General features: G+C 40.1%; 1 protein-coding gene across 1 annotated transcript in view; it reads left to right on the top strand.

Moving 5' to 3' along the window:
• Positions 1-25,834, top strand: part of RORB (RAR related orphan receptor B) — a 208,152-nt gene extending 182,318 nt beyond the window's left edge. Inside the window, exons 5-10 of the mRNA XM_073346242.1 lie at positions 10,096-10,217; positions 13,363-13,495; positions 17,739-17,846; positions 19,218-19,328; positions 23,766-23,878; positions 25,476-25,834. Coding sequence (XP_073202343.1) covers positions 10,096-10,217; positions 13,363-13,495; positions 17,739-17,846; positions 19,218-19,328; positions 23,766-23,878; positions 25,476-25,631 — 743 coding nt within the window. The 3' untranslated portion in view covers positions 25,632-25,834. The remainder of the gene's footprint in view (positions 1-10,095; positions 10,218-13,362; positions 13,496-17,738; positions 17,847-19,217; positions 19,329-23,765; positions 23,879-25,475) is intronic.
• The last annotated feature ends 910 nt before the right edge of the window (positions 25,835-26,744 follow it).

Raw genomic sequence — 26,744 nt, 5'->3', positions numbered from 1 at the left:
GGTTGGCACATTGATCAAATCTGTACCGTTGTCTACCCCAGTATTGGAATTTAGACTTTCCAAAAGCTTTTTCAGAACTTTTCCCTCCCTCGGAGAATTAACCTTGGAGGCTACTTTCAGGTTTGGGGATTTTTTTCTATTTCTTCAGTATGTTAAAGGTTTAAACAGGTTAATTGAATACTTTTATCGGTAGGTTTGTTTTATTTTCTACACACCTACTAAACCATCAGTGAGGCCACTGTGTGACCACGGTTAATCTGAGGAACTGTCCCAGATTAAAGTATCATTAAAGGAGGTTTTGGGAACAAATAAATGGTCATTCTTTAGAACAGAAAGAGGTATATTTTGGTGTCCAGGGATCTGTACGGGGACCAGTACCGTTAAACATATTTATAAATGATCTGGGGGAAAAAGGGGGTAAACAGCGAGGTGGCAAAATTTGCAGATGATATAAAACTACTCAAAATAGTTAAGTTCAAAGCAGATTGCAAAAAGTTACAAAGGGATTCTACAGAACTGGGTGACTGGGCAAGAAAATGGCAAATGAAAATTAATGTTGATAAATGCAAAATAATGCATACTGGAAAACATAATCCCAATTATACAAAATAATGGGGTTCAAATCAGTATGCCCACATCTTCAGTAAGATGTATTGAAATTGGAAAAAGCACAGAAAAAAAACAAAAATGATCAGGGGTCTGGAACAACTTCACATGAGAAAAGATTAATAAGACGTGGACTCTTCAGCTTGGAAAAGAGATGATTAAGGAGGGAATATGATAGAGATCCATAAAATCATGACTAGTGTTGAGAAAGTAAATAAGAAAGTGTTATTTACTTTTTATTATAACACAAGAACTAGGTGTACTAAATAAAATTAATAAGCAGCAGGTTTAAAATAAAAGGAAATATTTTCTTCACATAGTTAACCTGTGGAACTTCTTTCAGAAGGACGCTGTGATGGCCAAGACTATAACAAAAAAAATTAAAAAAAGAAAGAACCAAATAAATGTATGGAGGATAGGTCCCAATGGCTATTAGCCAGGATGGGATGGGATGGTGTCCCTAGCCTCTGTTTGCCAGAAGCTGGAAATGAGCAACAAAAGTTGGATCATTTGATGATTGCCTGTTCGGTTCACTCTCTTTGAAGCACCTGGCATTGGCCACTGTCGGAAAACAGAATACTGGGCTAGATGGACCCTGGGTCTGACCAGTATGTCCATTCTTATATTCTTATATTTGTGCCCCTAATAGGGGTGATCATTGTATTAAAATCTGAGTAGTAACTTAACAATCTTCTGGCTTATTCTTTGGATAGAGTCCTATGGCACAAACAGGTCCAGCAATCATACAGAAAACAAGCCCAGAAGCAACAAAATGAAGTAAACTTCACAGCATACTTCTTGCTTTCATAAATGCATAGGTTAACCTGCAAAAATATAAACAAACAAAAAGCAAACACCTCTGACCAGGCCTTATAGGTGTAACCCTTCTGCCCGTCAGAGTTGGCAGCAACAAGGGCCGGGTTCAATATCTAGGGGATCCATTCCACTAACACAATGCAAACCGGCTCGAGCCCCCACCCAGTGACCTGGGACAAATATATACCACCCCCGCTGGGCGCCTCCAAGAGGCAATACTTCCCCTCTCGCAAGCACATAGTCTGAGTGTAACAAAAAAGCCTTTTAATAACAGAGAGAAACAATGTGGCATTATGTTGGGGAAACACCACCAACAGGATTCATAACACAACCCATGAGCAAAAAAACCCACCCCAAGCAAATTGGGGCATGCCCCTTTCCCTTTGGTTCTTGAGTCCAGCAACCCCAGATCACCCAAAGTCCCAAAAGTCCAATGACCCAAAAGTCTCTGTCCCTGGTCAGGGCAGCCCCAGAGTTCAGAAGTTTATCTGCGGAGCTTTACCTCCCAACCTGGGTGGAGATGAGACGGGGGTAAGAGGCACCTTACATGATCTGAAGCTGACCGCCCCACAGCTCCATAGGCCTTCGCCTCGCTCTGCTCCGCTCCACCAGCCGCCCCACAAACTCCTTTGCTCCGCTCCGTGGCCCACAAGCAGCTCCTGCCGTCCCACAAACTGCTCCGCATCCCACCAGCAGCTCCCGCCGTCCTACGAACTGCTCCACCAGCCTGTCCACAAGGCGCTCCAGCCATCCCGCAAACTGCTCCACAATATATCTTCAGGCTCCCCCACTACTTAACACAACGCTCAGTGATTTCAGCTCTTAGTCCGTTCAGCTCTTTGGTGAGTTCAGCTTGTAGTAGGGGAGCCTCAGTGCTGGTGCACCATTAGCCCAAAGTGAGCTCAGCAGCCTGTAACTAGACTCCTAATGGAATCAAAATTAGCTCTGATATTCCACAGTGGAGAGAGGAGGAAGTGCAATTAGCATGTAAGGCCCTCACCAAGGGGCCCATGCCACCAAGTATTAATACTTGTCCCCAACCTCTCTCAATTCACAGAGTTTTAAAACCCATGACCCTTGCCTAGCGAGTGCTACTTAGTTGATGGTGAGTCCCTCCATCACAACAAAAGGCCAAGCACAGTTCCCATAATCAGGGTAATAACAATTTATTCTTCCTGCCCCAATAACAGAGACACTGGGGATCCCACAGCAGCCAAAGTGACCATTTGGGAAGCTATGGCCTCATTCTAGACGGGGTGGGTGTGCCTATGCAAATGAGATCGGCCCCTGAATTCTTTTCCACAACTTGCCACACCTCACCACCAGATGTCAGGGTGGAGCTCATCCTGACACTGCTTACATAGGTTAGTACATACTATGCATTCATTTCTGATAATTGTTATAACTAGTCTGTTGGCAAGTATAATTTGATTTGATCAGAATATCTTCACACACCTCCATCCAAAGAGTTTACTAAAACTGCCCTGAGACTGGCCACATACTTAACTGGAAAGAGTTCCTTTTATATAGGTTTTATTTTACCTTTGTTTACCAGTTCTTTAAGCATCACCTTGTTCTCTATTTTTCATTGATATTTCAGTTGTTCCTTCTAGTCTTTTTTTTTTCTGCGTTGATTTTTTTCCCCTGTCCAAATGTTTTTAACTGTTTGCACCAAATTTGCCACCCAGATCTTCTTTCATACCCACTCAGGCATTTGTTTCTTTGGTGTTAACAGGAACCCAGGAGTTTTCAAAACTTAGTCTGTTATTAATTTAAAGAAGCTAATGGAATAGCAAAGAAACAATTAGCAATGTTCAGTATAAAGTACCATTTAGGCATGGCCACTACTCTGTTCATTAAAGTTGGAAGGTGGGCTACAGTTAGGACCATAGGTACTGTAGCTTTATTATGTTTTCTATAATCAGTTGTGGGATGCCATTTGCCGCCCAGTTTCCGTACAGAGCAGACTGGGGAGTTGTAAGGACTTTGACATTTTACTGCTACCCTCTGTGCTTTCAAATCCTGTAACAGTTCTTCTATATGTGCAACAGCTTCTGCTGGGTAGGAATACTGAGGAGTTGGTGGAAAAATTTGTAAAGCCATTTCCACTGCTCTTCTATGTCTTCACATTCAGATTTCTTTTCTAGCCCAAACCATGGGAAATTCCTGCATTCACTCATTGCCTGGCAGTGCCGCAGCTGCCATAGCCTTGCAGGCCCACTTTCTTAATCCTTCTGAAATCCTTCCGCTTTTCAGTTTCAGTCAGAGGATGAATTACTTCCTCTTGTATTTGCCATGGAGGCTGAGGCATTTGCACTCCCACTACTGGCTGGGTTACCAGAGGTCCTGGAAGGGGCTCCTCTTCCTCCTGTATCTTTATTCTTTCCTCTGAGTCCTGACATGTATAAGTTAAAGCTGTTATCTGCTGAGCCTTAGTTACATTCTGTGCTACAGCAGTTTGCAGGTCCAATTTCAGGTTTTCATTTTGCAATTTTAGTTTTTCCAGTTCCTGTTCTAAACTTCCTTGGTGACATTCCAAAACATCTCGCTGACATTCCGAAACATCTTGCTTCTTTGCAAGCTTATTTACAGCATGATACATAGCACAGACGACTTGTGCTGATGTTTGGGCTTAGGAGTGTAACCCTTTTGATACCCCAACAACAAATTGTCCAAACCTTTCTCATGCAGCGTGGGGACTGCATCAGCCAGACTTGAATCTGACCCCAGTCTATCACATGCCTGTTTTAGTAAGCACTTATCCACCATACCCAGAGGCTTTGAGGTATCGCCCTTGTCCTCTGAAGTAAACCCGCCTTGCTTACGCTTGCAGAACATCATTGGCTTTAAGATGACACTGATACAACCCTGCGTACTTGTGTGTTTCTCTCTCTCTCAATATACTGGTTCCAAGCTGTATTTAACTCCTGGTTCCCCAGCACCATACAATATCTCAATATTTTAACTTGGCTTACCAAAATATTCTGGTTCCGAGCTATATTTCCCCAGTTCCCCGGCACCATACAATGCTTTAAGAAAATATATTGTTCCTTTTAGCTTGGCTTACCAGTTCATGGTAGCTTTTCCCACTAGCATGGTAAACCATCTTCTGCTACCAATGTTGAAACGGATCTTTAATGACCCATGGCTGTGCAGATGTTACCCGTACCAGTGGAAATCTGGAAACCCATATGCTTAATGCAGAATAATTTATTTGAGAAAGAATCACACAAGTAGTTAAGGTTACACAGTGCGCGTCTTTTCCTATAAGCCTTAGCTCCCCAAGCATAAATCCTCAGTAACTATGTTTGCCTTACACAGTATCCTGATTAGCAAACAAGGCAGATATACCTACCAATTCTAGCCGGAGACTTCTTTTCTTCTGTTCTTTCCCCTTTTAGGTACTGGATCTGTTAAATGTCACCCGAAGCCGAGTCTAGGTCATCCCGAGTACTTCTGTCTCACAGTCTCAAACCTCTTCTGATGTTAATTGGGGAACTAACTTAACTAATATACTTTGCTTAGCATTTATACCTTTTTGTTCTCAAAAGAGTCACATATCCCAGAAATATGCCTCATGGGCATTTGTCACTGGTTTTCTCTAATTAATTTTTTGGAAGGAGGGGCTGCAGAACAGATCCAGACCAAATCTCAATCAACATTTACCCTCTCATCAATCACCCGCTTAAGCTCTTAGAGTGACGTTATCCAAAAAGGGTAATTTTGACGCATGTCAGCCTGCACCAAGCCCATCGATCATATGATTTTATATGTTTTTTACCTTGTGAGCTGGTTCTCTGCTGATATATTCCAAAGTTCGACATTGAAACATACACGCCCATCGAGACATTATTAACCATTCAAGTGCAGTTTCAGCACCTCCAGTGGTTTTCCACATAATTTATCTAATGCTAAGAGAATTCTGCTCCCAGAATCCTCTAGCAAGTTCAGGGATACCAAGCCATACAAAACTCATGCTTATCACATTCATTCATATAAATCACAGCAATTCATAATAATTTGGCACTGTCTCAAGAAGGTGAACCCATGGTGAATCATGGGAGATGTACTCTGACCAGGGAGATGTACTCTGACCAGGGAGGCTGGCCTATAGAGGAGAATGGAAAGATGAAGCCCCCAAACTACAACTCTCATGATGCACTGTGGCAGCATTTATTGCATTGAACGATGTTTGGGTTTAGCTAAAATATTTCAGAGTTTGATTTTTTGCCAAAAAGTCGGTATTTTCCACGAGACCCTTCCCTCCATAATATGACCAGCTCTATTTGTTTCATACTGAGCTATCATGTATGCTATATGAACATCTCTCTTTCTCAGCACTGCTGAAACAGTTGGTTTTTGTCTTTTTGATGGGACACTCCCCCATTCCACTGGTTCGAAGGATAATGAAGTAAGTAGAGGCCTCCACAAATGTATGCTAGATAAAATCCATACATTAAACTCGTGCCCTACACCCCAGATCACAAGACAGACATGCCACTTACTGACCTGGCAGGATATTATCTCCAGTTCAGCCCCAACATTGCATCAATTGCGGCTCCCTGACTGACCTACTAAAGGGCCAAGACACCAAAAATGCCCAGAAAGATGTAATGCCTTTAGAGTGTTGTGACAAGAAGATATTCTGTACACTTTGCTCTTTTTACCTGAAGTATCTTGTGTTGCTTGTCCCTCAGAAAACCCATACTTTTACTTTTCATCTCTCTCTTGTCAATGGCTTGTGCAAAACCCATCAGCCAAACACTTGCCATTTTAACACTAATCCCCTTTTCCTTTTCATGACTGCCATCTCTGAAAGCAGGCAAGCAGTTTCCTCTGATGCTTATGCATCTTTCTAATCAGCCAACAGAGGGAGCTGTCAGGATCCTTTCCCCAGAGACCAAGCATATCCTTTTTATGATACAGTCAGACTTAGCTGGCCTGCAGCACCAGAATTTCAAGTACGTCTTTGCACCTCGTTCATTTTGGAAGGCAGCATGCTTCCCCTAGGCCTTCATACACGTAGATAGGTTTTAACATCAGCTCAAGAAACAATTAATATATGGGAAACAGTTCTGTGTACAGCTGTACAGAGCTATCGCTTGGATGCCAGCCCCACAAAATATTGAAGAGCATATGAATGGCCGCAGAACCAGCTCATCCTAAGTAAATACATAAATAGGAAGTACAAGAATAAGAGAGCAGTGATTTGATTGTTACATCTAGCTTATGGTACCCACGCGTGTATTTCAAGGCAAATAATGCTAGAGCATGTGTATATTCTTTTCACATTGTTAAACTTCAGTATGCCTCGTTCTGACTGAAAAACAATAAGCTACCTCCTCTACAGGCTATGCAGTAATATGTTTTTTTATTTTCTTTATAACAAAAGTATAAATAATTCTTGCTTCATATAAGGAAAGGTGGAGGGTGGGGTAGGAAGAATCAATGAAAACCGCAAGCAAGAACTTGAAGTCAGTAGAAAGGAAATGAATATACTAGCCCCAAGAGCTTGGGACTAAAACATGGTTTGCAACATTGTCTGGAAAAATGCAAAGTTAAAATTATGTTTCCACTGTCAGATATTTTGATTAAAAAAACTTATAAATTCCTGCACTTTAGTTGACTGCACTTCAGTCTTACAAGTTGACTGCACTTCAGTTCCATCTGGTTAAATCCTCCTCAGTGTAAACAAGCCCTTCATCTTGAGCTTAATTTCTGCAGTTAGGTTTGCTATGGTTCAATATGTTTCCAGCAAACATCATATACTTATTTCTCATTACCTTAATATTAATGTATTCAGTGTTATATCTTAATGACATCCATAGGAGTTAAGACCGTTCAGAGTCCAGGCTGAAACTCCCTCCTTAATTTACCACCATTATGTCCAGACATTGCTGGAGTTTAAATTCAGTGATTGATCTTTTAGCCTGGACTGCATGTACTTCAACATAGAGATATATTTGGGTGAGTTAAATAAGGATTAAATGGAAGCCTGCTAGTTTTTAGTGATAAAAAGAATCCCAAATGGAGTTAACCCTAATCTAAAGCATTTTTAAGTGGTTGTACTTTGAGATTATTTATGAGCAGAGCAATCTTTCAGATTTGTGTTTTTTAATTATTCTAATTTTGGTTTTCTTTTTAAGAAAAAATAGCTCATTTTCTGGGGATAAAAACTGAGATTTGGTGTTTATAAAATTGTTTTCTTTGAATCACTTTTAAAAAAAAAAATCAGCCTTATCTGATTCCCTTGAGAGAAGGGAAGAGACAATAAAATCTTTAGCGCTTGCCACACCCTTAGCAAATAAATTTCAGTCCTGAAAAATGCCCTGGAAATTTTCAAAGGCATATCTTATAAATCCCTATTTTCATAGTCTTGCTTCAGCTAAGTTAACATCATTTTAACATGAAACCAGAAACGTGGGGCAAATTCTTCCCTGTCTCACACTGCATCCTGCCCAGTGGTTGGACAGAACTGGACCTTCTTGTTCAGGGAGCTATTTTTTCCGTGTGGTATGTAGGAATCTTTTAGCATGCTGTTTATTAAGTTGAGAGAATGTGTGTGTGTGCGCATGCATAAAATACAAGCACATATATTTTGTATAAGTATTATACATATTGTATATGCACACATTTATATACTATCTATAATGGTCAAACTGTTTATTAACTCTTCATTTATAAGTGGTTTAGAAAGAGTTAAATGATTAGTAAATGTTATAAACATATTATAGACTTGAGTAAGTAATTATAGTCTGGTTTATTTTTAAGTATAATTTATATTAGATTAATTCATTGTTGAGCCTGATCAATAAGCATGTGGGAAATTTTTTCTAACATCTTGGTTGTACAGCAACAGCAAATGGACTATGCAATTTCTTGGGAAGTGATAAATGTTCTTGTGCTGAATGCTGCTTTGAACCAGTGTAAATCCACAGTATCTCAACTGAAGTCAGTGAAGTAACTCTGAATAACACATGTATAAGGGGAAATAAGAGGGGAATTTTTTTCCACTCAGTTATAATTTGAGTTTGGAGATTGAATTAACCTGAAATATTTAAAGTGAGACTGCTAGGCTTTGTCTAAATTCTGGGTAAAACCATGATAACAAGTGAATTTTCACGTGGTTTCCTTCTAAAACTATAAATGGGACTCACCTCTTCTCCTCCAGAACACTACCTGAACAAGCCAGGATCGATGGTCTGCTTTAACCCATTCCACAGCTATTAGGCACCCAGATCACTTCATGCTAGCAAAACTACTGCTTTTGCCATGACAGATTTAAGTGGAGGAAAGTGGTTTTCCTTCCAGCCATAGTACATTCAAGAGATGGGTGCATTGAGACCTGCCATTACTCGGTATGAAGATTTTACACCCAAGTCCCTGACTTGTCTGATGTAGTTCTCTTACTTTCCTGTATCTTCTCTACTCCCTTCCCAGGATTTTCTTTTTCATCCCTTTCTCCCAGCATGACCAGATATACAGTAGGTTATTAGTGTGACAAAATAGGGCAACCTGGTACCCTGAGACAAAGGTTCTACCTCTCTCTCCTGGATAATAATATGGTATAGACCCTTCGCAGTCACTAATATGCCCTTTTGTTGTTATTACTAGAGCTGGGTGAAAGATTTTGGCTGCAACTCTTTTTCACAGCAACATACACATTCACGTTGACCAAATCATTTTTGTGAGTTTATGTTGACTTTGGTGAATTTTTTCCATTTAAAAAAAAAAGGAAACATCAGAATGAAATATTTTGATTTTGGCGTTAGAATCACAAGGGGAGTTAAGCACCATTCACAAAGTGGTTGCAGCATCACTACTCCCTATCCCCTAACAACCGAGTGGATAGGATGCTCATCTGTGATATGGGAGCCCTAGGTTCAAATCCTTGCTTCAGAGCAAGGACTTGAACCCAAATCTCCTCTCTTCCATATGACTGCACTAGCCATCAAACCACTGAGGTGTGGGGTCTCTCTTAATCTCTCCTGTTGCAGCTGTTCCACTTTGTATAAATAATGAATTATTCACTGGAGCAGGGACTGGAATCCAGGTGCCCTCCCTCCCAGATGAGTTCCCTAACCACCAGGCCTCAGAGTCATTTTCTCACTCTCTCTCTGGCCCAATGAATATATAATTATTTATACAAAGTGGAACAGTTGCAACAGGAGAGATTGAGAGTGATGTAGACAATGATGAAGAAGCTATGCTGTTCCTGCCCAAGTCTGGCTAAAGCACCTTGAATGTACTGCCTCTTTCTGAGGAATACGTTGTCATTTGTGTATGAGGTTTTTCTGCTGCTGCTCCATTTCAAAATCTATATGAAAATACCACCCTTGGTTTCTAAAAATGTGTGCCTATCCGGATACAGATAAAACTTTCATTTCCAATTTTAACTGGGTACATTTTCAACCAAAGGCTGGCTATTTTTAATTTTGTAATCCACAACCAAGCAAATTTCTTGTGGCTCTGGATTTAATAAGGAACATTTCCACAGCTCAAACGATAACTAGCTAAATACGAAAACATTGATAAATGTGACATTGTCCAGTCACCTATGCCATAAAATATATTGTTGTCTACTGATCATGCCCCGCAACATTTATGTCTTCAAAATTTTGCTATTGCAAATTACTATTCATTGTGACTTTCTGCTTTCCCCCCATTTCTTAGATCGAATTGCACAGAATATCATTAAGTCCCATTTGGAGACGTGTCAATATACAATGGATGAACTACACCAGCTAGCATGGCAAACCCACACGTATGAAGAAATTAAAGTATACCAGAGCAAGGTACAATACCCTAACACTACTTCTCTTGCTTCCCCTTCTCCTTGCGATTTATAGTGATTCAGTGCACTATATTTGGCAAGGACTTGTTGATCAATACCCAGTTAAGCTTTAAACCTTTGGGGTGGGAAATAGCAGTTTGATATTAGAAAAACTTGGCAACTGAAGATGTGAGAATGGCATTTTAAAATAGAAATAACAGCTTACTAGTGTGTATGCTAGTAGCATAATGTCAGGGAAAAGAAAACGGTGATAAAATCAGCCTCCCATATTAATTATTTGTTTCCATGGGCCTGATCTTTTCCCAAAACTGCAGTTGATTTTATTGGGAACAGGATTGGACTCCATATGTTGGAAGAGTTTTCAAAACAGAAGATAGATTTGTTTAACATATTTATGACAACTGTTAAAACTGTCCCCATTTTCATGTGGAAAAATGAGTGTTTTTTATTGCAAAGAAAGTAAATCTCCATCACCTATCTACAGTAGATAATGCAGAGTTTAACACACTCGGTAAAGTGTGGTAATACTGTTTGTTGAAAAGTGGCCGTAAAAATGCCTTTATTTGGTTGTATATTTATTCTCCCCCTATGATTCCCATATCAAATTCATTCAGAATATTTCTCCCACTTGCAGCTCTTCAAATTCAGCCGAGGCAGGGGAAATCAAGCTGAGTTCTTCTGCTTTTTTCATTTTCACCAATAATTCTGATTCAGCAATCAGAATTTAGACAAAGTAGAATAGAGTTCAGTTTGTTCTTTGACAGCTCTGTTGGCTCCTCAATGATAACAGGAGTCGAAACCCACCTGTGGCAGATGTAGTCCAAAGATACACTTGTGCACGGGCAAGCACGCACACAAAGGTGATAAATTGAACAAGAAGGTCCCGATTTTGTGGGGTCATTATTCTGACTGTAATTACACTTTAATGGTATTTTGAAAAGGTTTTAAACCCAGCAGAAATGTTCAACAAGGTGACTAAATAGCATTAGTCTATTTCCTTTGCTAGCAATATATTTGCATTGCCTAGTTGTCATTCATTTATATCTATATGTAGAAAGAGATAGATATAGGCTAGATTCACAAAAGGACTTAGGCACCTAACTGCCACTTTAGGTGCCTAAATCCCAGAATTAGGCCCTACTAGGGTTCACAGAACCCCCACTCAGCTACTGCCAAACCCAATAAGCACCTAAATTTGTTCAGCACCCTAATTTGTGCAGAATTTTTTTCTGTAGATGCGTGGGTTTCTGTCTCTGTGCATGCAGACTGCAACCCAATACCAGGCATCCAGAGGACTAAGGCCCAGAGCGAGGCATGAACCAACAATGCTGATGCATTTTTAAGCCTATGCTTGTTATTGAGAGAGAAATCTTTAGGGAATATCCTTCTGCGATAAATCTGTTTTGCTGCAGTCTGTCACACTTGGCCTTGGTTTAAATCCACCTGTAGTTCCTGATCTGGTAGGCGATCTCAGAATTTTCCTATCAGAGCGGGACCCTCTAGATGAGCTTACCCCAAACACCTGGGTGGTAGAAGACCTCTCTCATAATGTTTGATTAGGGTACTTCCCCCCCCCTGGATTTGGGAGCCCCCCCAATTCAACTCCCCCCACCACCTGAGGAATCAAAGGGATTTGAACAGGGGCCTGCCATCTCTGCGGTGTGTGCTCTAAACAGTATGCTATAGGATATTCTGACGTAGGGCTTCTTCAGTCTCTCATGCTGAAGCTGTTCCACTGTGGATAAACAATTTAAAAAGTCATTAGAGCAGGGGGACTGGATCCTGGGTCTCCCACATGATTACTCTAACCAGCAGGCTACAGAGTCATTTAGTGCTTTTGCACTTTCTCCCCACCCCACCCCACCATGATTCCTTCATTATGCATCCACAATACAATAGCTTTGAAAGGGGAGAGTGAGAATCCCAAACAGAGGGAGGCTCCTATCTCCAAGAGAGAGGCAGGGCTTAGCACACATCCCTTGGCTAGGCACCTCCCATTGGCTAGCTTAGTCAAGAATTCCACTCTGAGGTGCCTAACTCCCCCTATTCATTATATAGGGAGTCTAACTGCTGAACTCGGTCTTTGTGAATCCCAGGGATTTTCTAGGCGCCTGAAAGATCGGTGTGGCAATGTTCAACACCACCACTCCTGTTACTTTTTTTAATCTAGCCCATATATAGTGCTTGACTTGGAAACCTTTGTGATGTTTAAACATAGTTTTTTGTGTAATATATATATATACAATACAATACAATATATATTTTGTATATATATTACACAAAAAACTATGTTTAAACATCACAAAGGTTTCCAAGTCAAGCACTCAAAAGTTGGGAAATGCCAGCTTTAAGCCTGTGCAATATTAATTCACCTCCCTCCCTTGTATGTCTGAATTATGATACAGTCTTTAATTACATTCTCAAATACTTTTTTTTCCACAGGAGCTTGAGAAATCCCGTGCACAGAATGACAGTGCTCCCTTAATGAGCAGCTATTCAATATTTTCTTTTCTCCTCCTTGTTCAATGTGCAGCCCTACACCTTGTTTACTGCACTCTAGCCAAACCTTGCTCTGAAAAGAGAACTATTAATTTCTTCATGAGCTTTTCTATGGTTCTCATCACTATAGTTTCAGAGGACTTCACATATATTAATGAATTTATTTTCACAACATCCCTGTCAGGTGAGAGGGTGTTATCCCCATTTTATAGATGGGGAACTGAGGCAAACAGAGAGATAGTCAAAAGTACCAGATTTCATGTCCTTCCTCCAAAGCATGGAGGCACTAGAGTTTTTAAAAAAGAAATTTACATGAGCAAAACAATGTATTTGTCATTAGCCTTGTTCTTGTAAAACGCTGACATGATTTGGCTGAATTTTTCCAAAAAAAATCTTCAGCCAGAGGCAGACACCCAGCATGGAAAATTTCAGCCCAAACAGTTAAAGTTTGGCAAAGTTATAAGCAACTGCAAATAGGATCTTATAATGGGAAGAGTCAGGCCACCTTGATTGTAAGTGGAGTTACCAGCTCTGCCTATTATAAAATCTAAATTGCACACTTTGTGTAACACAGCATTGTGTCGTTTTGCCTCTGAACATTCTGGTTGCTTACTGCTTTATTTTTTATTGCATATTTCCTTTGGAAGGCAAGAGAAGCATTGTGGCAGCAGTGTGCCATCCAGATCACTCATGCTATTCAGTACGTAGTGGAGTTTGCAAAGCGGATAACAGGCTTCATGGAGCTCTGTCAAAATGATCAAATTCTACTCCTTAAATCAGGTGAGTGGTTTCGTCAGTCATTCTCTCTTCAAATAACCTTACTTCTCCCCATCACAACCTTGCCTCCCCACACATGTAAACCCTACGTGATCTTCTGCGTTAATAACATTCATGTCTTCAGATCCCATTCCCTCTAAAGTCAATTGTGTTTTTCATTTACAGAAAAACTTAACTGTTAATTGCAGAAGCCACAAGCCCCAGCTTGACATGCCGTGTAAGGTATTATTGAGTTGAGCTGCTTGAATCACCAAACTGCTGCTTCTAAAACCACCACTTGATTTTAGTTAGTCAAATCCATGCGAACTGTGCCCTCTGGCCTCTCTGGTCAACTCTAATCATTTTAATGATGCTACAGCAATACCTATAATCTTATGTCAGTACTTAGTAGGAGAAATCCCTGTGGGCGATAATTAATACTGGAGTGAGCGTGGTTGGGTTGCGGCAGCATGCATTGACACTGTTGTGTGCGTGTGCGTGTTGTGGTGTGTGTATGGGGGGGCGGGGGGGTAGTTTTTCTGTCATGTCACACAGCAAGTCCCGCCCTTCTTTTAGAATAATCATTTTAAGAAGCACTCTGGTGACATTTAGTTGTTAGGAATTGTGAGCTTGCAATAACTCCATGTCACTCAGTAGGACCAAATGGTATTATCAAACAAGCTGCATCTGGTTATTAACTGCATTACCCTGTGCTACCCTGGTCCCCAGATCTGGCAGAGGCTGGGATGTAGCATGAGGCAGTTTCTTTGAGCTAGAGAAGTGCCTTGTGTCATTCAACAGAGAACTCTCAGGCAGTTCTGAAAGAGGTAGTGTGATCCAGTCCTTGCTCAGAAGGCTGTGGCTATAATATGGGACCAAGATGCTGGAGGCAGGTGCAAACTGCAGAAAAATAAGAGGACCAGCAGGAATACAGAAAATTCCCTGGAAAAGAAGGCTCTTAGCATGAGAATAATTAATAATATCCTCATTAACAATCCAGCTTCTGCATTAAACAACTGTATTCATTTGACTGGTAAAGCAAAAGAAACAGGAGCACTTCAAAAAAAGATTCAATGACATTTGGACATAAAATGTATTAAGAGAACCCTAATTAGCTACAGAGTGTATAAACTGCTAAGGTTTTACTGCCCCTCATGCTGCTAATATTGAGCAGAGCTAGCCAGAATTCTGGGATTTTTCTCACAGTTTCCTTCAAAAATCCCCCTTTGAATTTTTCCTGTGAGGAAATTCTGGTTTCTCTGTGGTAAAGTTTAAAAATGTGACAAAGTGTTATTTCCCCCCTTGCATTCCACACCCTCTGACTGTTTCTCCTCTTTTTCCATTATGAGAAAGGGGGGAAGCCTACGTTTCACACTTTCTTACAGTTTTCCAACTGAAAACATCATGGAAACAGTGTGGAAAAGTGTGTGTAGGGGGAAACAATTTTTACATTTAAAAGTAGAACTTCCATTTTTAAGCTAATTTACTGTCAGAAAACACTTTGTTACAGTTTTCAAACTAGCAAACATTGGAAAACTATCAGAAAGTGTGGAAACCCCCATAATATCTAAATGGAAAAACTTCAAAAAATCCAGAAAAAAATGTCCTAATTTTTTTCTTTTCATAGAAAAATTTGGGATGCTTTTTCAAAAACTTTCATGTAAAAATTTTTTAATGAAACCCTTTAAAAAAACAACTTTTAATCAGAAAATGTTTGACTAGCTATACTACTGAAATTAGGGATGGCCTGATAATATGCACTCCCCCTAGAAAAAGTGGAGCTCTAAACGGAAGGGAAATGGGACTGGATCATGAATTGCTTCCTTCTCTGGTCAGTGGCAGAGGCAGAGATTGGAGGGTGAGTTGTCTCCTACTCAGATCCCATCAGCAAATGTGTAGGTTGTGGTGTGGTGTTTGAGTGGGATTCACAAGGGGGACATAGATGCTGCAACACTCCATATTGCAGCACCTAACTTTACGGTAGAGCTAGGTAAACAGTGGATTTTTCAGTTCGATGACATTTCTGAACAATCAAAAAAGAAAAACTGAAAATCAAAAAATTGTGAAAAATATCAGTGTATCGAAAAATTCTATTTTAGGTCAAACAAAACAAAATCTGAAAATAGATTTTTTTTCCTAGCACTTGTGAAGGGCTCGATAGTGGTGGTGGAAGAAACCACTACTACAACTTTTAGCCCAGTGCTTAGAGCACTCATCTGGGATGGGAAGCCCTCCGTTCAACTCCACTTCTGCCTGATATGAAGAAGGGATTTTAACTGGGGTGTCCTACATTATAGCCCAGCCACTGGGGCTATGGTATATTATGGGTAGGGCCTTTCTAAATCTCTCCTGTTGAAGTTGATCAACTTTTTACAAATAATTAAATATGAACTGGCATAGCAGGAATGGAGCCTGGGGATCAAAGTGGAACAGCTTCAACAAGAGAAACGGAGAGAGGCCTGTCCCACAATATCCCATAGCCCTGGGGTGAAGGCATTTTTTCTGGGAGATGTGAAACCCACGTTCAAATCCCTGCTCCACACTAAGTAGAGCGGAAAGTTGAACCTGGGTCTCCAATGCCCTGGGGGAGGGCTAAAGGCTGTAAGGAGGGGACACAACATCCTCTCCCTGCTGTTTTGTGGGAGTTTCAACATGCTCTGAGCACATCTACCAGATTGAGCCCCCCAAAAGGCGGGGGAATACCTACTTCTAATCCCACCTCAGGTTTCAGCGTGAGTTAGACACCACGCTGCTGTGCAGTGTCAAGATTTAGGCAGGTGTGCAAATGCCCCGCTGCTGACATTTAGGCCCCTTGGGGACTTCAGTAGTGGGAAGTTAGGCACCTAGGCCCAGATCTACAAAGATATTTAGGCTCCTAACTTCTGTTGAAATCAGTGGAAGTTAGAAACATAAATACCTGTGTGGATCTGGGCCTTAGGGATTTAGGCACTTACAGGGTTAGGGGGCTGCTGAGCAGGCCAGTGACTGTGAATGCCAGTGGCACATAATATTGGACTTAGGTGCTTAAGCCCCGCTGTAAATCCCACCATTTGTGCAGAAGGTTGTTTCTGTTCATTGGTATTTTGCAAGAAACTTTTTTGAAATTTAATACATTCTGCTTTCAAAAGTGCCTTGAAACATCATAGAATCATAGAATATCAGGGTTGGAAGGGACCCCAGAAGGTCAGCTAGTCCAACCCCCTGCTCAAAGCAGGACCAATTCCCAGTTAAATCATCCCAGCCAGGGCTTTGTCAAGCCTGACCTTAAAAACCTCTAAGGAAGGAGATTCTACCACCTCCCTAGGTAATGCATTCCAGTGTTTCACCACCCTCCTAGTGAAAAAGTTTTTCCTAATATCCAATCTAAACCTCCCCCACTGCAACTTGAGACCATTACTCCTCGTTCTGTCATCTGCTACCATTGAGAACAGTCTAGAGCCATCCTCTTTGGAACCCCCTTTCAGGTAGCTGAAAGCAGCTATCAAATCCCCCCTCATTCTTCTCTTCTGCAGGCTAAACAATCCCAGCTCCCTCAGCCTCTCCTCATAACTCATGTGTTCCAGTCCCCTAATCATTTTTGTTGCCCTTCGCTGAACTCTCTCCAATTTATCCACATCCTTCTTGAAGTGTGGGGCCCAAAACTGGACACAGTACTCCAGATGAGGCCTCACCAATGTCGAATAGAGGGGAACGATCACGTCCCTCGATCTGCTCGCTATGCCCCTACTTATACATCCCAAAATGCCATTGGCCTTCTTGGCAACAAGGGCACACTGCTGACTCATATCTAGCTTCTCGTCCACTGTCACCCCTAGGTCCTTTTCCGCAGAACTGCTGCCTAGCCATTCGGTCCCTAGTCTGTAGCTGTGCATTGGGTTCTTCTGTCCTAAGTGCAGGACCCTGCACTTATCCTTATTGAACCTCATCAGATTTCTTTTGGCCCAATCCTCCAATTTGTCTAGGTCTTTCTGTATCCTATCCCTGCCCTCCAGCATATCTACCACTCCTCCCAGTTTAGTATCATCCGCAAATTTGCTGAGAGTGCAATCCACACCATCCTCCAGATCATTTATGAAGATATTGAACAAAACCGGCCCCAGGACCGACCCCTGGGGCACTCCACTTGACACCGGCTGCCAACTAGACATGGAGCCATTGATCACTACCCGTTGAGCCCGACAATCTAGCCAGCTTTCTACCCACCTTGTAGTGCATTCATCCAGTAACGAAGTATGTGTAGTTTTCATAGTCTTTCCTTGTCCAACAGGCTGCTTGGAAGTGGTTTTGGTGAGAATGTGCCGTGCCTTCAATCCACTCAACAACACTGTTCTGTTTGAAGGAAAGTATGGAGGAATGCAAATGTTCAAAGCTTTGGGTAGGTTTGCCTTTTTTATTTTCATCCATTACAGTGAGCCAAATTCTGGAGTGAGTGGGAGACTTACCTTTCTAAATATAACCACCCTCCCAACCAAAAGTCATTAGCAGCTTTTGAATCTTTTACCTTTAGCACTGAAGAACAGGGAACTGCCATTTAAACTCACAAAGTAACTCCAATAGCTGCTAGCAGTAGGAAGCTGTTTTTCCCTAATAGAAAAGGAGCAATGGGAGGTTTGCAAGATACACTTTGGCAGTGTGCCACGTAAGGACTGAATAAAATATGAATGAAGATTTCAGAATTTGGCCTATAGTGATCCCAGCTCATTTGTGGTTGACATTTGCACTGGTGTGTAATATCAGCATGACATCAGCTAAAAGAATGGTTTCAATATTGAAACCCGTGTGGAAGGAAGGTGAATGTTGCAGAACGGGTAAGTGGATGAAGTCTATTTTGGCCTCTTGGCAGAGGCAGATGGATGGATGGATCCCACAAAGGTCATGAGGGGGCACCAATGGGTTATCCAGAATACTCTGAAGCTTGAGAAAGATTCAGGCAAAGCTCAGGTTCATTCTGATTCGTTTGGTAGAGCAACTGTTTAATTCCTCATCACTATATGTAACATGCATGATGACTGTTACCTTGCTTGTAGTGTTACCTTATAAATTATGTCAGTGTTCTGGTTGTGAGAATAATTAACCTGTTAATCATTCAGCAATCAGAACCAAAGCCAATGAAGGTTTCAATATTGGTAGTAATTAATAAATATTTAGCTCATTGCTTACATATACATCATATATAAACATTCCATGTATGTTTAGCTGGTTTTCTTTGTCCCATAGCATGTTTTCCCCCAAACTTCTAAGAAGGCTATCTTATACTGTTATTGATGGGATGTTGTAGGAGATCGCTGTTCTGTATTAGTCAGATTCCTTTTGTAGATGTCACTTTGGTTTCAAAAACAAGATTTTCTTTCATAAAGAGAAAGAAAATTCTTGGCTAACATTTCTGTGTGACATTGCAAAAGACATTTTTTTTCCTTGATTTTTTCTTTGGAGTTTTCAGAGAAAGAGTGTTTCACACTTTGTACTGAATAGATACTGATTCATTGAAAGTTCTAGTGATATGCAGCTGCAAATGCTACTTTTTAAATAGCCTCACATTCCATGTGAGTGCAAATTCAGCAGTCAATGAAAGCGTTCACCTAACCAAAACACTTGCTCACTTACTTGCACTCTTTCTCTCTCTCACTCAGATGTGTGCACACACGCACACACACGCGCACTCCTGACATCAAAACAAGCAGCTTTTCAAGGCAGATTAAAGAGCTGATAAATTTCTAGCATTGACTTTGTTCTCTGTGATCTGTAGGTTCTGATGATCTGGTGAATGAAGCGTTTGACTTTGCAAAGAATTTATGTTCCTTACAGCTGACTGAGGAAGAGATTGCGTTGTTTTCGTCTGCTGTTCTGATATCACCAGGTAGTTATCTCCAAGTATTTTGATAAATCCTCTTTTTCACTGCATCCTTGTTCATATTTTTTTGCCGGCATAAACAGCTGTTGTTCCTACTTAAACTGGCACACTAAGTAATTGAAGAATTGCCTGGATTATTCTCTAAAGTTTTCTTGAATACATTATATTGACAGCAGTTAACCTGCTGGAAATAGGCTCAGAACAAAATATGGCTACACCAGCCTAAAGAGCCACAGGTAGGCAGATTTATGACCTGCCTGTTATCCAAAACATTCTGACCAGCTGTTCAGAACCTGAATTAAATTATAGAAAAATAACTGGCTGGATCTAAGCCAAGTATTGTCTCTTCAACATTCAACAGCACTGTCATAAGATGAAGGAAGAAAAATAGGAACACTAGAAAGAGAGAGGGGGCCAGATTGTGTGTGATAGGTATAGATACTGATTACAAGTAGGGCAGAACAGCATTTCCCCAGGTGGACCTCTGAGAGATATTGTGCCTCAGGGAGGCATATTCCTTCTTGAATTTCAGGAAGCACAGGGCCTCAGCTCCTTCCTTCCCACTCTGAGGCAGCAGGCACTCTCATGGTTAGCACTAGGGAGCATGCTCTGCCTTTGGTAGAGTATAGGGACAGCACTGTGACTGGCTTCTCCTGTGGGATGGGAGCAAGCAGGGCAAGGGCCTTCCCCATACTGCCCACCTGTACAAGGGCAAGTCAGAAATACATTTATTGTCATGGGAATATGCTCATTTGCACAAAATACCCATAGTCACACATATGTGTTTGAAAACACACTGGCTGAATGAATGTTCATGGAAAAGCAGAAAAACCAGGGTCTGGACCATGGGTGATTGGATCAGATCACAAGCTGAATCTAGTGGACATATTCACAATTCAGTGTGGGATTTTTTAAAAGCACCTTAGGGAGAAGTACTTTCCCACGGAAAGTTAATGGGTATTGTGCGCCTACCTCCTTCAGGCCTATATATCGCCCCTACACACACACACACACACACACACACACACAATTCACCCAGTTCTGCTCCTGGCCTCCTCTAGGTTTCTCTGCCCTTTGTCACATCTGTGGAGGAGATTAATTTAGATAAAATTAGACCAGCATAGATGGTGTCAACACGCTTGATATCTTCATAATAACATGTGCTGCAAGGATTCTGGTCCTTGTTATTTCTACAGGAGATTTTGTGTTCTGTAACAGTTTGCTCATTGATGGAAGGGATGATCCAGTGAGTACTTGCTGCAGGTTAGTACCATTAGCTTTGTAGATAGAGTCACCGGATACAAAGCCGCTTTTCTAGGATGTTTTCTTGGCTGGAAAGTTCCTCAGCCACAGGAGAAAGGACAGCAGCAGTGCTGTGTGCAGAATCATACTTCTCCAACCAAGCTTTGTTTTATATTACAAAACCTTCACAATGTGCAGAGGTGGAATCCTTGTGTTTTTGTATTTAAATCTTCATTGAGAGTTGTGTTCCAATTTGATGTCTTACAACAGTGACTCGGAAATATAGGATCTGATCCAAGGCACATTTAAATCAGTGGGAAACTTTCCATTCACTTCAGTCGGCTTTGTCTCAGGCTAGTACAGCACATCCGTAGAAAAGGTGTGTGACAAGTGCAGTAGTTGAATGTGTTTGGGAGCTAGAGAAACTTCAGTGAAATCAAATTTCTACCCAATGTTATGCCTCAGACAATACAGGAAGGAAGAGCAAATTACTGCTTCAGCCAGCCAGCAAGATCTGGTAACAAATCTGTCAATAATTCTAAGACTATGGCACTTTCTTTGGGCCTGATCCAAACCCCACTGAAGTAATGGACATATTCCCATTAACTTTAGTTGGTTTTGATGCAGCCTTTTATGCTTAGCTGCAGGGAGATGGTACATGGATATCAAAATATTGATTCATCCCTGTGGTCCTCTAAATAACCCATCGTTTGGAAAGTACCAAATGTTTCTACTTGGTACTAGTATTTGCTGTCAACTGAGAATCCCTTGCTCATTTCTACTTTTTCTAAACCATTTGTGGATGTATTTAGCACTCAGAAAAGTGAGTGACTCAGCCCTGACTTTGAGACAATTGAACTGCAGGCAAGTGTTCCGAAAGCTTCCCCATTAGCTTTGCTAATGAATTCAGTCCTGCTATACAACCGTCCTGCTACAGTACTCAAGTGCTGCGCCTCTCTGGAACAGAAATGGTTGGATATAGCAAGCTGTTTGGGAGTTGTGTCCTGTAGATAAACAGGAGCAACTACCAAACTCATATTCACTGTGCTCCAACTCGGAATTTCAGTCTGCTCTTCAGAGGCACAAGAATAGTTACTGTAATATCCCATAGTTCTCCCTTTCATCTCTTGAATGGGTCTTTCCTACACACAGACATGAAACCTGTCAGAAAGACATGTGTAACTGATTTCTTTTCTCGCCCACATCACAAAGAAACGAATGTCAAAGTGAATGCTATGTGCCACTTCTTTCTGCAGTGTGTGTGTGTTTGTATATGGGAAAGGGGTAATATGACAGACAGATGGGTTGAAACACCATGTATGACTATGCCAAACTCTTTTTCATTAACTTAACAACTGTTATGCTTTGTGCCAAACAGCCCTAATGTGTATCATTAGACACCAAAACGTAATTCACAAACACTGTGTACCAACAATGCTGGTTCATTTTTAAACCCATGCTTGTTACTGAGAGAAAAATCCTTAGGGAATATCCCTCTGTGATAAATCTGTTTTGCTGTAGTCTGCCACACTGGGCCTTGGTTTAAATCCACTAGAGTGCATGTTTTTATGACAGCATAAAATTTAGCACTTCATGTATGAAGTCTGAATATTACTGTATGCTCACTTAGGCAGGTGTTATGTAAGCTCTTAGCTAATCTTGTTACTACTGCTATTACCGAATTCAGTTGCTTACCTTATGTGAACAAGATTCTTTATCTTTCTAACAAGGTTCCTTTCTCTGAGCATCTGTTCAGTGTCTGGAGACCTCAGCTCTGTCTCTTTTCAGCAAAGGCTCAGACTAGTGTGTTCCAAACAGCAATCTTTTCATGCTACACCCTTTTCATGCACTTCTCTTCACACAGGGCCTGACAAAACGATAGTATCTTGTTAATTATATGTTGAAACATCACCATTATCTGGCCTGTATGATAAATTTATATTAATGGTTAGTTTACAATAATCCTATGTAATCAGTGCCATTACTTCACTTCTGTCTCTGATTAACAAAATAAGCATCTGAATGAGGGAAGGGCTCTTCTGCACCTCCTGGCTCTTTCTGTAAAATTCATCTTCTGCACTAAGATAGATTTTTCATTTCCTGTTTGAAAGCCAAAAACTATTTCTAAGATCCAATCTGAATAGACAGAGAGAGAGAGAGAGATTTGCAGCATGATAACAAAAAAAAGTTTACTGGTACAGTAAATGCATTGTATTAATGGACTCAGAATTGAATCAAGATCTGCTGCACCACTTGCCATATGGTTGTTTCAGGAAGCCATGAGTTGGGAGAATATAGATCCTTATCTTTCCCTGAAATCAGGGGGAGTTTTGCCTTTGACTTCAGTACAAGTAAGATAGGTTCCAAGCAGCTATTTCTGTAAATGTATTATCCCAGATAATTTAGAATTTATTTTATCTGGAGCCATGTAAAAAGGAGTGTATTTTTTAAATAATTGCACTTCAAGATGTTGCAACAAAAAAATTCATCTAAAGTATTAAGAAACTCTTTTGAAGGAAACTATTTCTGTTCATTCAGACTTAACTGTTGGTCTCAAAATGTTAGCCCAGTTGAGACTCTGGTTTATTTTATTTTAAATTTTCAAATTGTTATATTTTATTACTGTCAAAGAGGTGTGATTACTTTGATCAGTTTGTTTATTCTTTCTGTACTCAGTAGACACTCAGATAGCATTACTTGTGAGATATGAAATAGATATTCAGATTGTGAGATCTGTTATTGTGATATTATATAATATATATATTATATTATTATATTATTATCTGATATTGTGAGATATTACTCTGTGAGATATGAAATAGAGAAATATGAACTAGAAAACAACAGTATAAATGAATTACTTGGACCTTGCTTAATTTTTTTGCAGGAGTTGTCCATTTTGTCACATCTTTCTCTCTTTTGTCCTTTTTTAAAAATCCTCATAGTCAAGTTCAAACATGTAAAGGCAGTGCATTGGTAGCAAGTACGTACTTCATGTCCATGACTTGAACTCCCAGGTGATCTTATAGTAGTTCATAACATCCTGCCTCTGAAATCATGTGTTAATAGCACTGCAGTCCCTCAGCATAATGAGATTATTATTAACTCTTGTCAGCCTGGTATGTGGTGCCCATGTGTGAATGAGCTGGTTCATTTTCCTTGTTCTTGTTGGCTTTAGCCCTTGCCTTTCTTCTTTGTCAGACCGAGCCTGGCTAATAGAACCAAGAAAGGTCCAGAAACTTCAGGAAAAGATTTATTTTGCACTTCAACATGTGATTCAGAAGAACCATCTTGATGATGAGACCTTGGCAAAGGTAGATCCTTAGAACATGCTAGTTCATGACTATATTAACGGAACAAGTGTTCCTAAAATTCAGGAGTGTTGCCAACATGTACATAGCAATTCTATTATAACTCTTATATATCTGATAACCAAAGTAAGGCTTTGATAGAGGATGATTTCAAAGTGGAGGAACAGCAATAGTGCTGCCGAAGGTGAAGTGGCAATTTAGTCAGTATCAGATTATCTAATGCAGTATTCAAAATGTAATCTTTTTTTTTAAAGAATTCACTGAGAATGAGAGTCAGAAGACTCTGGAAGATATTAATATAAGAATTCAGAAAGCAAGCTCAGTCTTAATATATTTCCCCACTGAATAAGGGTAAGAAAGAAAGTGTTACCATTTTATAATATTTTGTTTCAGTTGTTCGACTGAGGGGGTAATAAATTCTGGAATTTGCAATCACATAAGGGGAACATAGCATTGAGTTATCCCTGACGGTTCACAGCCATAGATCATCCTGAATAAATCTGGTATTTATTCTTTATTCTATTGGCCAAACTATTTTGCTTCTGAGTTGCTGTAATTGTAATTCTTTAGTCTATTGGCCAAACTATTTTGCTTCTGAGTTGCTGTAATTGTAATTGTTTAAAAGAGAAATAAAATTTGTAAACTTGAAATGAGGCAGGTCCCTTCCAGATTTCAGTAGAACCAAGATAATAGCTTTATGAATTGGGCTGGTAAGGCTTCTTACTGAAATGCTCCTATACACATATCTGCTAACATCGGGGGAAAGTGTAGGCACATTGTTCTAGAAAATCAAATGGAGAGCGCATAGCGAATCTGGCCCCCTGCTTTTTTCATGTCCACTGTAAGGATCACAAAGATACTTATTTTGTAATTTTTAGAGATTTCATATCTGTCAAATGTATGTACTACTGTAAAAAATTTATTGAAACTGTCATCAGAAAAGCAAGGCAGTCCTGGTAAATAAATAAACCTCCCATTAATTTCAATCAGAGTTTTGCCAGAGGAAGGACTCTGAAATGTGTGGCATGCATTACATAAATTGTAAATTCAGAGGAAATGGAGACATTTTAATTAGGTAGGCTCCTTACGTAACTGCACTCAAATCTGTTGCTAGACAAAAAATATGTTACTTTCCACAGGAAATTCTCTCGGTTTATGTAGTGGTATTTTGATTCAGTTAACGGCAGCATGCTATATGCTTAGTTTTTCTAGGGAAAAAAAAGGGAGTTATTGCTATTCTTTTCCCTGGTACCCTATCTTATTGCCTTCCTTTTTCACTACAACCATTAGTGGTTCTTTGGTGCTATTACGGGAATGAGACTTCATTAAGGACCACCTCCAATATGCAGCCCTCTTTCTTAAATGGCCACTTTAAAGTAACACCAAGGTTTCTAGGACAATTGTGTTTGGCCTTTAATTAAAAAACAGTCTCTTCTAGACCATTTCATTTTGCCGGTTGGTGTGGTCATTTTAAACAGGTTTCACTATTCTCAGTGAATCACAGTCAGTTACTCTTCCACCCAGCAGGATGCTACCTCTGTTCATTCTGGAAACCCTGCTTTATTCTAAACACTTTCTTGCTCTTTTTTTCCCCTTACAGTTAGTAGCCAAGATACCAACCATTACTGCACTTTGCAACTTGCATGGAGAGAAACTGCAGGTATTTAAGCAATCTCATCCAGATATAGTGAATACACTGTTTCCTCCATTGTACAAGGAGCTTTTCAATCCAGACTCTACCACGGGCTGCAAGTGAAGGGGAAGATAGAATTGTCACATAGTCCTGGAATGCATCACTGTTAAGACAAAAGAAATGTTTTCATGAAGACTTATTAAAAATGTCACTACTGCAACACTAGGAATGTCCTGCACTTAATAGAATTATTTTTCACCGCTACAGTTTGAAGAATGTAAATATGCACCTCTGAGTGGGGCTCTTTTATTCTTGTCTTTCTTTTACTTCTTTTTTTTTTAACTGACCATAAATATACAAATATAGGACACTGGGTGTTACCTTTTTTATTTTATTTTATTGGGGTATGTTTTGGGAGACAACTGTTCATAGAATTTTATTGTAGATATAAATGAGAATAGAGCGGTACTTTGCAGTATTACTCTTGCTGTTTATTGTTCAAATATAATTTAAGAAAATTCCACTTATTACACTTGCCTATTTCTATGTTTTTAGATAGTTTAATGCATGTAGAAATTTATAGCTGTCTTGGAAATTGTTGTGCATATATGAAATATACATATGTATGTGTACTATAGACATATATATATATGTAATATATGCACATGCTGTAGCTTAAAAATCCCATGCCTACTTTCAAAGGATGCTCAGTCAGGCTCTCCTGCAGGTTTTACTCTCCAAGTCATGTATTAAATTTATGTTGGGCAATCAGGATTTTGCTCTGTGAGGCAGAGTTAAATCCTCACTCACCAATGTATAATGAAAGGACGGTATCGCTTCTGAGAAACTTGTCATATAGTGTGTATATGCAGTCTGCAGTCTGTAAATCAAACATTAAGATTGTATCAATGATGCAAAAGCCTTGTCTGGATGGTTCAAATGGACAGAGGAAAAGTTATTTGGAATTTTCTCCCTGTTAACGGGAATAAAGCATATATAAAAATGAACATAACAGGACAGCATGCCAGTAAAGTATCCAAACCGCAGAGTCAAAATGTAAATTATCCCAAACAGAACATTATTGTGAATCAGCAAAACATTATATTTTATTAGCGCTTCTTAGAGAAATAGATACAGGGCCCATCTTGCTCCCATTGACTTAAATTGAACCAGCAGAAGGCCCAAAATATAGCTTTGAAGAGTAAAAATGTGATGTGGTGATGGTTGTGGTGATGA

The sequence above is a fragment of the Lepidochelys kempii genome, chromosome 5, assembly GCF_965140285.1.
Source record: "Lepidochelys kempii isolate rLepKem1 chromosome 5, rLepKem1.hap1, whole genome shotgun sequence".
In the NCBI taxonomy this organism is placed as follows: Eukaryota; Metazoa; Chordata; order Testudines; family Cheloniidae; genus Lepidochelys; species Lepidochelys kempii.
Note: the sequence above shows the minus strand (reverse complement) of the source record. Positions and strands in the feature narration are given on the sequence as shown.